The following is a 15162-nucleotide window of genomic DNA, read 5'->3' as shown; positions in this document are numbered from 1 at the left end:
AAGGGGAAATTGAGGTACATCGATAAACTTTTCATTGATTAGCTGATAATGCAGCAGGCGAATATAACACATGTTAAATCCTTTGCGTGGTAAAGTAAATGTTTTAGTCAGTATAAAGCGGGCTTTATGCAGGATTGAAAAACATTATTGCAAAACCTTTCCACGCTGGGTCACCGTCTTTTAATCCTTTGACAGCAAACGACAGAATATTAGCTCCATCCACGACAATAAAATGTTTATAAGCGCTTTTGAGGTACGTAGCCTGGTTGGCTGCCATCAGGCCTGAAATACGCTGAATTTCACCATCCTTTGAGTCTACTGCACCTGAATTCCCATATTTTGAGGTCTTATATGGCTTTGACGTGTCAAAAAAGGACTAGTGGTTAGTTTGTTAGGTTTTATAATTAAAAACTGACATCAAAAGCGTATCTAGGATCTGCGTCTCAAGCTCAGATCATATGAAGTTTTAATTTCCTCGAATGTCTGTAGTTTTGTTAGTTTTTTTTTTTTTTTTTTTTTTTTTTTTTTTTTTTTTATTAAAAACTGACATCAAAAGCGTATCTAGGATCTGCGTCTCAACCTGAGATCATATGAAGTTTTAATTTCCTCGAATGTCTGAAAGCGATCTTCAGGAATTTTGAGGCTCTGATTCGAGCGGGGACTGACAACGAATTTTGAAATGTGTTTTCGCTGAAAAGATTTCTCCCATTGGTCCCCAGATTTCACCTAACTGCCTGACACATTTTCAAAGGCCAAACGTTTGAGTCGCATTCGCACGGGAGAAAGGCAAGAGAGGTATGAATAGCATGAATATATAGCAAGAGGTGCACTAACATCAAAATAGTGTCTCTAAGTCAAACGAATGCTTGATAATATCTCTCGATATTCTTAATGTCGGTAACTTTGTCCTGGCTGGTTCTTCTGTGTAGACTGTGTGTTTTCCAGCACGTTAACTTCCTTGTCCTAATTTCTCAGTGACAGTAAATATATCCGGCTGATCATATGTCATGGGTTGAAATCCTTGTTTATATTCTGATTTTTCTCAATAACTGCCCGGTGTCCAGACCTAAGATGAGTAGCCAATGAACCTCTAAAAGAATGGTATAAGGTTCCAATTTTCTTTGCACCAAATATTCCAGATTAGGTATTGAGAACTGTAAACCACTCAGAGAAATTCAGAATGAATAGCAATTATTATTATTATTATTATTATTGACGTTGTTGCTGGTATTTATGTCTTTGATGTTCTTTTGGGCTTGATGCTGTTATTGTTGCTTTTGTCGACGTGCTATTGTCGCGTTGCTGTTATTTATTATTCAAAGTATGTACATCATGCTCCATACTGGAAAGTGCCCACAGCCTCCGCGACATAATATACCATTAACAATAGACCAGCACAAGGCCATGAATTTTCATTTCCATAACAGGTATCATTTTCATATTCATGAGCAGCACCTCGTGTAACGGAGGAGGAGGAGGAGGAGAGATTCAGCATTCACTCCATCGAGATCCATCTTGAGATCCATTATGCAAAAGAAGCCGAGGGAGTGGTATGCATTTCAGTGCGTCCTATTCAGAACCGTGACGGGAAATGCTCATTCATTCATGTTTTACGGCGGTTGTATACAGTGGAATATTTTCTAAAAGAAAAAAAAGGTCGCAAAGACACAAAATACTCGTCTCTTTGCGTTTATGTTGATCAATTTCCTTGATTAAAATATGACAGCTGTGATGGACAATCCAAGTACAACAGTAATAAAAGTGGTAGAATACAATCGAAATCGATATAGTTATCTTTGTGCAGGGAGAACATTTCTTTATTGTCTAAATTTTTAACAAAATAGTAATGGTTCATTGTAAAGACCGCCTTTATTATGATATACCATTTCTCCTCAGTTGTTAAATGTATCCCTATGTAACTTGCTGAAACTCCAATCGCATAGAATGAAGCATTGACTGAGACCAAATATACCATCGTTACAGTAAACGATGTTTCAGTTCAGAATACGGTCGAAAGCACAAACATAATGATGCTCTTGGAAGAACTCAGAATAAACCATGAAAATAACTGGTATGCCATTCTTAGTAACGACCTCTGTTTATAACTGATCACGCGGCTCAAGAAAAATCGTACGAAAACGACTCTTCTGCTCGAGATCCCATATAATATACGAAACCGGAGAAGCGTTTCCTTTTAAATAAGAAAACGGTCGAAGAAAAGCCCCTCGTCTTGATTTCAAAAGTGCAGGTCACGTCGTGCTTTCGTACGTGATTCCCTTCAGGTCAGCCCCTTGACGTTGAGCAATCAGGATTTACAGCCCATTGCTCCCTCGCTCCATACTGGCTCCAATAAAATCGGCCGGATATATCTGGGAGCACAAAACGCCCGTATTTATAGAGAGCAAAGATGGGAATGATTTTCTGCTGATGCCGGTTCAAATCCATTTGCTGCGTCAACAATTTTTGGAGAGCACGAAAATATTGCGAGATTGATTAAATATTGCAAAGGATCAAGTTTAGGACGAATTTCTCTTCTTCTTCTTCTTATTCCTCTTCTTCTTTCGATACAAGTTTTCTTGCCATTTTAGCAGTGAATGGACACAGAAAAATCAATAACTAAATGAACTGCCTGAGATAAGAGGAGGAACTGTAATATGACTAGAGATGCCTGTGCAGAAAAAAAAAGCATTGAAGAAGCTAAGAGGTTCAGTGTGAATAGGGAGTTTGACGTGTGTTTAAATAATCCTTCAGTATATTTGCATGAAATAGCTTATGATGTGGAGATCTTTTGCTCAGGGCATTCACTGGTGATTTATTAGCTAAAGCAAGAATAATGAAGGGATCTTGTTATTTTCATAATAAACTACCTGTTTTAGAGAAATACACACACACACACACACACACACACACACACATATATATATATATATATATATATATATATATATATATATATATACCCTTTTTTTTTTTTTTACCCAAAAACCTATAGCTCTCTCCCGGTTGCTAAGATTCCAACATTAACTCAAGCAGTTCATTTGGTAAGTTACACCCACTGCATCTCTGCAAGATTACACAGACCCTTGTCCTACCCAATACATGTTCGTCTTAATATATATATATATATATATATATATATATATATATATATATATATATGTATATATATATATATATACATGTGTGTGTATATATATGCATTATATATAAATGTAAATAGATATGTATATATCTATATTTATATGTATGTAAATGTATATGCATATATATATATATATATATATATATATATATATATATATATATATATATATATATATATATATATATATATTACCCAGGTTCCAACCTGGGTAATCTTAAAAGGGTTTCGTAGCGGTGAACCGGAGCAGCAGGCACTGGAATAACATCCATTTTCTCTCTCTCTCTCTCTCTCTCTCTCTCTCTCTCTCTCTCTCTCTCTCACTACATTACCTAAGGTAATTGAATGAGACTCGTGAACTACAAAAATACATTTATTTAAGAGCAAAGCATAAACTAAATAACTCAGGTTCTTAACAAAATGATTAACTGAAAGATTGAACTCAGATAGCCCACCCCATCTCTCTTCTACAATAACCAACATTATTTTAGTCATAAAACTGGGCAGTCATAGTACAGCCTACATAGTAACACCACGGAACATCAGTTAAGTTCCCATATCAATTCCCCTTTGTCTCAGAATTGTCCATGAAAAGACAGGAGAACACATCGATGAGCAAAGGTTAAAAGCAAAACAAAAGTCAAATGAAATAAAACATCTTTGAAATAATATTCTAAATACAGTCAAGTCACACTTTTGGCCAAAGAATGAGTATGCTTACCCATTCAACACAGATTACATACACTTCACTAAAAATACTATTGGAGAAGCCATCTTGGCTCTTCACCGACTCTGTAGTGATCTCCCATCTTGGTTACCTTACTTTCTCATTATGTAGGGAAGAAGCTCGCACGAACGCACAAACTCACACACATTGTTCACGCCCAAGAAACCGTCCCAAACCAGATTCATAAGGCACCTCTGTATCCGCCCGTGCATAGAGACAGGACGTGGCACTGATCTGCTTAGACAGCAACTTCGACATCGCGCCACCCAACAAGATATGTCAGCACTAAAGCTGAGCCGTCTTGTCACATAGGGCCACACTGTTTCCAAGGAGAAGCTAAACTGATGATTTCTACATTCTAAACATGTCACAGCACATCACCTTTCAACGGTGTCTTAATTATATTGTCTTAATTATTCCTATATATATATATATATATATATATATATATATATATATATATATATATATATATATATATATATATATATATATATATATATATATATATATATATATATGTGTGTGTGTGTGTGTGTGTGTGTGTGTGTGTGTGTGTGTGTGTGTGTAAAGAAAGCATACAATTCATTTAGGTTGAAGTTGTATAATGCTAGGACAAAGGGTTCCATTTTCTCCAGGAGGGCATCACATAAAGCATATGGCTCAGACAATGCCAACCATTTCAGCAAATATGTGCTTTCTCATGAAGCAATTTGGTAGCGTTGCTAATTTTCTGTGCTTCATATTGAGGGAAAGGATGAACTTATCTGAATAGATATGAAAACTTTCTTGATTTTTATCTTGTGAAAATTGCTGAACTTTTGGCATATTATTAAGTCGTGATAATCGGTCGAACCTTAATTCCTTTTATTTAAAAGTTGCCATTCGAGACTTAACGCAATTAAAGTTTCTCCCATTGTTTAGCTCATTAGTTTTCTTAATCCTGTTAAAAGTGATGCGACATAAAACTCATTTTTAAACAAAAATTTTATTTGTGTAAATACTAAAGATTTTAATTAGCGAATTTTATACTCACAACTCTTATTAGGAAATTGTAATTACACGGCGAAATCATCCACTTCTGAGTTAATGTTTTATAGAAAATTGGGTAAATGAAACATGAAAACAAAATGTTTTCCTTTTACGCACAAAATTGAAATATATACTCAAGGTTTTTCGTCCTTTGCGAAATTCTTCAGCGTTTCCTGCGATGACCAAATCAAAAAACCAAACCGACTATAAGAAAGGCGTTTAAAAAGAAGTTTTTCTCGTTTCTTAGTTTAGTTTCTTTAAGTTCAGTCCCCTTTTGGTCGTCATAAATGTTCGCCTTTCTCCTTTTAGCAATGACCGAATATACCTGACTTCCGTATCCTCTCGTTGCTGACTCAGAGGTTTCTTAATGGTATTAGAATATCCACGACAACATATTTCCTTCCTCCTGGCTACTAAACGTAACCCTTGGGCTTTCACCATGATGAAAACAACATCCAAAGGACAAATGTTTTTTCTCCATATTATCGCTGTCATCAATTTTCTCTTCATAGGTTCCTCTCCTCCTTCCTGTTTATTATGTTTCTGGCCTTGAAGTTCAAGCTGTCTTGGGCCACATCCATTTTCACCGGAGAGAGAGAGAGAGAGAGAGAGAGAGAGAGAGAGAGAGAGAGAGAGAGAGCGCCAACGACCTACTTTCTATAACATAGGTTAGGACACTAGTAATAATGCGTTCCTGTTCCAGGGCCAAAACCATTGATGATAAATTCTTATAGACACCGAAAATGAATAAATAAAAAAAACTGTCATATTTATTGAAACAGTAACATTACGTTGATATATCTCCTCCACAATTGATACTACCTGAGGTTCCTTTCAAATTCATGTAACTATTTTTCATTCTTCACGCTTGTCATACATCCACTGGGTATTACGTCATTAATCAGGAAACAAGGCCATCAAAACAACGAGTGAATCCCCCTTCCTCTGTGTCATATTTTTTCATATCTTCTGCTCTCAGTTATATTATTTCTGTATTATCTCCTCTGTAGTAGAATAAATTTGGAGCAGGTATAAGATTAATAAAAGTGTGATAGAGTCGATAGGGAGCGTTTGTGAGGGCCTTTGTTTTATATATAAAAAATGGATTTTTTCTTCTTTTGAGTAGAGGACCAAAATTTGATATCCAGCTCCTTCGAGAAGTTATTCCAATCGAGTGTTAACCTTTGTTTATTATTATGTTTCAGCAGAATGATGTATTGACGTTCTTTGAAGCATTCTTCCGGAATCTTCCGCTCCAAAAAATCCTTTCTTCATTTTTGAGACCAGAACTCTGCTTCATTCAGAATTTTACGTATTTTCGAGACCGGGAACAAAATACGGTTGTTTTTTTCCCTCCGTAAAATAGAATAGTCGTTTGTCAGTTTCTACCGTAATTTTTTTTTCCAGTTAACCTCCCTCACTAGAGTAGCACTTTTCCTTTTAGAAAGATTATTATGATATAAATAATGACTAATATTCTTGTAATATTTACGAGTGTAAAGAACCTATATATGTGTGTGTATCTATGTGTATATATATTTATACATTTCTCTCTATATATACGCATAAAAACACAGCTTTCCTCAACCCTCATTGTTGTTATCCAGATAGGATAAGATGAAAATAAACTCGACCAACAGCCCATCCTGTTTTTGGAGGAACACGGTTAGGGTGGGTGGGAGAAGTTCATGTTTAAAAGGCGTATAATGAAATTCATATTCCAAGCGCCAAGTTTCCCCTTTCGTCCATGAACTACGCGTTAGAACATATAACACATTTCATAGTTCGAAAGCACTTGCAAGCGCATATACGCGGTTATTGCTGAATTTAGTCCATTACCTTTGATGTTGGATATTTAAGAAAAAAAAACCTACCTTTCATACACCTGGTGAATCGGGCACACTCACGCTATATGGCCATCGCCCATTCTTTCAACATCTAAAGGGACAAATCCATTGCATTCCGCTTTTTTTTTCTGCTCAGCTTAACCCTTTGAACAGCGTATGTTCAATGGAATCTTCTAATAAAAAATGATTACCCACTGAAACTGTTCGCTCGGGCTCGGATTTGGATATATCTCACTGACCCGGCAGAAAGCACATAAATATCAACACAACTTTGCTGTGCACGACCATCCTCAAAACATTTCATTTGGCCTTCTTTTTTTATTTGGTCGATATGAATGAAGTGATGGGGCAGTTTCATATGCTTGAATGCTTTGATTTGGTGAATTCAATTTTTTGTAACTTAACACGAAAGTGGGAAAAGATAACTGTGAATCGGCATTTTAATATTTGCGGTTCATTTAGTAACTATATATTTGAGGTAAGTTGTATTCTGGGTCCGAGGAAGGTCTTTTGTTTCAGTGGATATATGTATATATATATATATATATATAGTATTTTTATAATTTTTTTTAAAATTTTTTAGAATGACCTTTCCTCTAACCCATAAGACCTGACAATCTTACGTCGTTCTTTGGTTTCTTTTACCTTTTATTGGTTTCCATCACCTCGTTCTGGTGTCGTGTGTACGTATCCCTAGGTAGCTGATTCTGTGTAACTAAATTAATTAACTTTTGTATGTGCTGTTACCTTATTCAAAATAATCTGATTTGCGAGTATCATCCTTGTAGAGTGAAGTCCCAGTGTACCCATGGCGTTCTGCATTATAGAACTATTGCAGCTTAAAGTGATATGAATGTCAAAAGTGGTCGTAATTTAAAATGAGGTTATTATTGTTTCATTTTTGTGTTCAGTTCGTAAAAGTAAGTAACTGAGTTTTCTCTTCGTATCATTCCTTATTATTCTCTTTCATGTTTTCACACAAATTTTATTCTCCTACATATTCTTTCTCTGTGAGTGCCGAGATAGACCAATACATTATGTAAACATGGAAAACTCGTTGCATGAATGTTCAATACTCACTTGGAAATGGGACCATAAATCTGGAAAGAATTTTACACTTATTTACCAAGGCTGATGAGGAAAATAATTTTCGTATTCATGAATACTGCCGTTATTGGTAAACGGGGAAATATAAAACGGAAACTCGTCCCGAACGTTGCGTTACATGGACATTTAAAATGCAAATAATTCTGGGTCATCATAACGGCTTGCCTTTACAGTACAAGAAGCTTAGATATTCATGGCGAGATTTTGTTGATGGTTCTTTCTCTCTCTCTCTCTCTCTCTCTCTCTCTCGCTTTCATTCATTTACACACACATGCATACACACACACCCAAATATATATATGTATATATGTGTATATATATATATATATATATATATATATATATATATTATAATATAGATATATATATATTATATAGAGTTATATTATTGTAAATAAATTTCTTCTGTTAAAACAGGATACTTCTAAAGTCTCAAGTATAAAAGGCCCATTACAACACTCTGGTTATAACTAAAGACTATATTTCGGTGGACTAACTTCCACCGAAATATAGTCCTTAGTTTTAAACCAGTGTTTTAATGGGCATTTTATACTTCATATATATATATATATATATATATATATATATATATATATATATATATATATATATATATATATATTTCTCTCTCAAGTATGCTTGAATGGGTAGCGAAGAAATGTACCACAAGAGGTTACATCTCGCCTCGTTTCTGTATCTGTGTGGGTAATGTGTCAGTCGAAATCACTAACTGATTATCGCCTGATTAGGCAACTTCATTCGGCGTGAGAATTGATGCATCTGTTTTATGTCAGAAGTAGCTTAAAGGTTCATGATCTTGGTCTATTGAAATAGCTTTTCATTAGCACATTTTTTATTATGTTATTGTTTACCTGTTTATATTTGTTTATGCGAGTGTCTTTTGTGTGAAATTACTTTGTTAGGTCCTTTCTTATCTAAAGCTGCCTCTAAATCAAATACGTTTACTGGGCATCAGAACAAGCAGATGGGTTTTCCCTCTCTTTACTACTCATTTATATTGGTCCTTCCCCCAACCCCCCAACCCCCTTAAATTGGTAACAGGCTTTGACCTACACATCCGTAAAACTTCCTAATCGACTACCAGTTGCGTGACACGAAGACGGGAAGGAAAATTGGGTTAAAATGCGATTAGAATTTTCTTGTCCGAACTTCGCCCTGAGGAAAACTAATCGCGACTTCCCCCCTAACAACGAAATTCGAATTCGATTTCTCTTTGGAGAGGAAAGAAGAAGTTGTTGTGTTCTAAGAAAAAATCGAATATACTTTTTCTCTCGCCCCGGGAAACACTTCCCTGAAGAATTCCGTCGCTTTTTTCTGTATGTGAAGGAACGAAACGAAGGTTGTATTACGCTGTTTATTTTTCTGTTTTATTACTTTTTTAAATACGTTGCATTTATATACTTTCATTTAATTTACTTTATGGAAAACGGTAATGTTCTTAACTTTTTACACTTCGTTCATACGGCAGATATCGCTATTACTACGTTAAATCTATTTTAATCTAAATATCGAAGCGAAATCATTTCATTCAGAGTACAGCTTTGATTCCACTATCTGCAATGAAATCAATTCAGAGTACCCAAGTACTCAAGGTCAGTTTGAAATATATCCGAGGTCCCACATTTCTCGTAAATTGTTTTGTGGTCATAGCTTTAGCCGCTCTCCAGATCTTAAATCCCCCCCCCCCCCCCCCCTCTCTCTCTCTCTCTCTTTTTTATAGACCAAATAAGGAATTGCAGGACTTTCGAATTTTTCCTTCTTTTCGTTGAGAGACTATGATTTTCTTATGAAATATGATTCGTCGATGCCATTACCACAAAGCCAGTATTTAAAAAACGTCACAAAGGTCTTATCTTTAATGTAACGTCCAGTAATTTTGGGTACAAATGAATTTAAAATATTTGGCATATGTATGTTAGCCGAATCGATAACCTCACTGACGTCTTGATTTCTTCTCTGTCATCAACTAAACAATTCCCCTTCGGTTTACATATATGAAAATATATTAATTCCAAGGTAGAGTGAATTAGATATTAAAGGACATTTGTAGCTCGAATAATTTATGTGAATCACGGTGATGTGATAATTATTCATGTATGTGTGTGTATGTGTATTGGGAAATTATCTTAATGATACAAATCCATGATAACAAATAGAAATGCATATATGTAATTAAAAACTTCTAACAGTAAACACTCGTGGCACGTCCCTCCATGTCGGGAATATTTTTGTTCATCATATGTGATGTCATCAATCATAATTATGAATGGATGGTTGCAGACACTTCCCACCCGCTGTTTACGTCATTACTCGGTCGCCAGGTGTCGCTTACGTAAAAATAACAGATTTGAATTTCGATGACTATTTACTTTAGGGGTGTAAGCTCTTGCTCAGAGAATAAACCCAGAGAGAAAACAATTTTAGCTCGATATGAATTCGCAAAATTCATGTGACAACAAAAACACGGGTGTCCGAATTTTTCTTTTTATTTCAGGTAGTTTGGCTTTAAAACCGGGATTTCAATTCTATCAGATACAACTATATTATATTTATTATTACATTTGTTTACTTTTCATTTCGACTTCTGTATTACAATTGCTTTTCGACACATTTTGGCTGGGCAGTTGAATGATTTGAGTGCAGATAGTGGAATCGAAGCCGGGCATTGAACGAAATGATTTCGTTCGGGTATTTGGATTGAAACATATTTTCAGAAAGGAATTTACGCAGTAATAGCTGTGGCTGTCGTATGAACGAAGTGTAAAAAGGTGAAACCGATACCAGTTACCCATAAAATGTTAAATGACAAAAAGCATAGAATTGCTTCATATTTACATGGAAACTTTGCATTAACACGTCAGGACCTGAAACTGACTTGAAGCGATTTAGAAATAGAAATAGTTCTTTAAGCATTGCAGAAAGACCCAACGATTATTATTGAATAAGGGAATTAAATGATAATATCGTTGTGCAATGTTATCTGACCAGAAATAACTGCCACATTTTAGAGCTCTTTTCAGGTCATTCAGTTGACACAAATTTCTATACAGAAAAAAATGAGGAATATTTTGCCAGCATAATATGCCTTATTTTAAAAGTGTTTTTTTGTTTTTCCCCGATCGCCTTAATATCCATTACAGGTAATATTCCGGTTATTTTGACAATGATACCTTAGAGCACAATTCTTGCATAATCCAATACCTTATGGAATATAGAATGTGATCCTAAACTCACTGACAAATATATTATGCACGAGAGAAAATTCATAGAAATATTGTACATCTACAGAACGCTTTAGTTCAACAGAAATATGAATTTTAGACATTCATATTTCTGGTGGTCTAAAGCGTTCTGTAAATTTGTAGTTCGATATATGTATATGAATCACGGTAAAGTGATAGACTTATATAATGACTACGTGCGGGCAAAAGCACTACCACGCCACCAAAAACGAGATGGGTTGATGCAGTCTCCAAAACAAAAAATACCTGTGCGCGAAAGGTATTTCAAGTGGGAGGCGGCATGAACTTATATCTCTTGCGGTGTCGGGGTAGTTTAAGGCTTCACTGCCAGTCCTGGAATTGAGAGGTCGCTGGTTCGCGCCTGTCGATCGCCAATTCTATTATTGCTTAATAAATTCCCCTCGGTTAAGCATATATGAAAATATATTAATTCCGAGGTAGAGCGAATTAGATATTAAAGGACATTTGTAGTTCCATATATGTATGAATCACAGTAATGTGATAGACTTTTATAAATATATATATAGATATATATATATATATATATATATATATATATATATGTATATATATATATATATATATATATATATATATACATATATATATATATATATATATATATATATATATATATATATATATATATATATATATATATATATATATATATATGTATATATATATATATATATATATATATATATATATATATATATATATATATATATATATATATATATATATATTATATATATATCTATATATATATATATATATATATATATATATATATATACATATATATATATATATATATATATATATATATATATATATATATATATATATATATATATATATATATATATATCTATTTATTTATATATACACACCTATATTTTTATAATATACACATTTATGTATATTTACTTGAAAAAGAAAAGAAGCAAATAAGGATTCAAATTATCTGTAGATAATAATAAAAAAAAATGTATTTCAAAAGTAAACTGGACTTATCATCAGATATGAAATTACACTGGAAGAGAATCACTCCACAACCGAAAATGTTAAAGTACACATTTTATATTGGAATGGGGGAGGGGAGAAGAGAGTGATAGTGATGAATGGAAAATACAAGTGAACGACCAACGTTGCCAGTGAGAAATAGATTGTTGAAGTTGCGCCAAAATGTCAGGGAATGAATGGACGACCAATGCCTGGCAGATCGCCTCCGACGACCACCGGAAAATCCGGGGGACACAAAGAGTGTGCCGACCAGATAACGTCGGTGGGGGCTTCCTACGTGACCCTGGATATTTATGGGCGAGTTATATGCACTGACCGCTGGATCTCTGCTTCCCCTCGTTTAAGGACGGTCATTGAACCGTTTTGTGACCGTGACTACGCGTCCAGTATCTGCTACTTATTCAGTGGCTTGTGGATTGTTAAGATATACTATGCTCTCCTCTCTCCGAATGTATATATATATATATATATATATATATATTATATATATATATATATATATATATATATATATATATATATATATATATATATATACAGTGGAACCTCAACTTACGAGTTTAATTCATTCCGTGGTCGAGCTCGTAACTTAATATGCTCGCTCGTTAAATCAATTTTCCTCATAAGAAATAATGGAAACGGCTGTAATCCATTCCAACCCTCAAAATGGCACCTCATATTTTTCATTTTTCTTGTTATTTCATAAGGAAAAAAGCTTTTTACATAACAAATATTATATAAAAACAAAATAGAAATAAAATATGAAGATATATAAGGTTTTATACAATTTACTTACCTTGGAGATGAGACGACTTGAGCTAACGGAGACAGCAGAGGTGGCGGGTAGAGGAGACAGGCGGAGGTGGACGGATGACTGTTTTGCTATCACTACATTCGTACGTAAATGTACACTACGTTGTAACTAAACTTAAATGCTACTTAACAATTGCTTTACATATCTTAAACTTAAATGCTACTTAACATTTTTTTTATTATTTTTTTTGTTTTTAAATGTTTTCTTTTAGCTTAATTCTCATCACTCTCTTCACTTTCACTAATTCTTGGCCTTTTTGCCACACTTTGCTCACTTTGAGCTGAAGGCCTTTTCTTAAGAAACATGTCTAAGGGAGTCTGTTTCATTCTCCCTTTGCGAATGTTTCTGAAACGATGTAGGCACGTCTCGTTGAAAAGCTCTGTCGCACGACACGTTGCAGTTTTTTCAGGATGGTTCTTTTCAACAAAACCCGCCACCCTCTCCCACACTGCCAAAATATCCTTGAGTTCTTTTGTACTGATAATCTCTGGCTCTGTCTCCTCTCCCTCCAAAGTAGGTTCAGTTAATGCTTCTGTGTGTCGTTGCTCTTGTAACTCCTTTAACTCGTCAGTCGTAAGTTCCTTGGAGTGCTCCTCAACGAGTTACTCGATGTCTCTTTCATCCACCTCCAGACCTATAGTCTTGCCAATGGACACGATCTCTTCCCCCCACTGGCTCCTCTTCTTCCTCAATCTCAAACCCTTCAAAATCTCTTTCAGCCACATTTTCAGGCCACAGCTTCTTCCAAGCAGAGGTCAAGGTCCTTTTCGTAACCCCCTGCCAGGCAATATCGATGATTTTGAGGCCTATTGCTATGTTAAAATGGTCCTTCAAAAACTCTCGAAGGGTGAGGTTTGTGTTCTCCGTCACCTCAAAGCAACGGCAAAACAGGTGTTTGGTGTAGAGTTTCTTGAAATTTGATATTACCTGTTGGTCCATTAGCTGAAGGATAGAGGTGGTGTTTGGAGGAAGGAAGAGAACCTTCACAAAATTATACTCATCAAGTATTTCTTCCTCGATCTGTGGTGGATGTGCAGGAGCATTGTCGAGGACGAGAAAGGCTCGCAGGGGCAGGTTGTTGTCCTTCAAATATTTCTTCACCGAAGGACCAAACACAAGGTTTACCCAGTCGATAAAGAACTGCCTGGTGACCCACGACTTAGGGTTTGCCCTCGACATAACATGGAGTTTCTCCTTTATTATCTTGTGTGCTTCAAAGGCTCTGGGGTTCTCCGAATGGTATACGAGTAGCGGCTTTATTTTGCAGTCACCACTCGCATTTGCTAACAGGGCGGGGGTCAACCTATCCTTCATAGGTTTGTGTCCTGGCATCTTCTTCTCCTCTTCGGTGATGTATGTTCTCCTCGGCATCTTCTTCCAGAAGAGCCCTGTCTCGTCGCAGTTGAAGATTTGCTGGGGGATGTATCCTTCTGCCTCGACGAATTCTGCGAAAGTTTTCACGAACTCTTCTGCTGCATTTACATCAGCACTTGCTGCCTCACCATGCCTAACAATGGAGTGAATCCCCGTCCTTTTCTTAAAATTATCAAACCAGGCCCGACTTGCTTTAAAGGATTCCTCCTCCGTTGAAGTGCCTGGGATTTGCTGTTGTAAATCTGAAAAAATACTGCGCACCTTCTCGCAGATTATTCCCTCGGTGATGCTATCTCAGGCAAGTTGTTTTTCCGTCAGCCACACCAACAGCAGATTCTCCATCGTCTCATGCACATCTGTAAGGTACTTTGAAATAATCTTGACACCTTTGGCTGGCTTAATTTTCTTTAGGGACTCCTTCTGCTTTAAGATGGTGCAGATTGTTGACGTTGTACAGTTGTAGTGCTTGGCCAGTTCCTTTACTCGCATGCCTTGCTCATGCTTCTCGACGATGTCAAGCTTTATTTCGAGGGACATCATCCTCCTCTTCTCGGTACTCGCACTACCACTTGCTTTCTTTGGTGCCATGGTTACAACAAAGTTAGAAGTTGCGATTTCACAGAATATCGCAAACAAATGCAAAAAAACTGTGCACGGAACGAATCTCAGTGTTTATTCTACCACGTGTAGACAGCGAGAGAGAGAGAAAGGTTCGGAGATGGGATGCTGTGACTCATACCCTCTGAGCTGTGCGCACCTCGAAAATATACACTTAGAGCTGCTGCGCGCGCCTCGAACTTGTACGTTAAAATTCTGCTCAGGTACTG

At 35.8% G+C, this 15162-nt stretch overlaps 1 protein-coding gene across 1 annotated transcript; it reads right to left on the bottom strand.

Moving 5' to 3' along the window:
- Positions 1–13579: 13579 nt before the first annotated feature.
- LOC135195957 (tigger transposable element-derived protein 1-like) lies at positions 13580–14923 on the bottom strand. The gene is made up of 2 exons (XM_064222460.1): positions 14791–14923; positions 13580–14577 (listed from the first exon to the last, which is right to left on the bottom strand). The coding sequence occupies exons 1-2, from the start codon at positions 14921–14923 to the stop codon at positions 13580–13582; spliced, it is 1131 nt and encodes a 376-aa protein (XP_064078530.1).
- Positions 14924–15162: the final 239 nt, after the last annotated feature.

The sequence above is a fragment of the Macrobrachium nipponense genome, chromosome 17, assembly GCF_015104395.2.
Source record: "Macrobrachium nipponense isolate FS-2020 chromosome 17, ASM1510439v2, whole genome shotgun sequence".
Taxonomy (NCBI): Eukaryota; Metazoa; Arthropoda; class Malacostraca; order Decapoda; family Palaemonidae; genus Macrobrachium; species Macrobrachium nipponense.
This window is presented reverse-complemented; position numbering and strand designations above follow the sequence as displayed.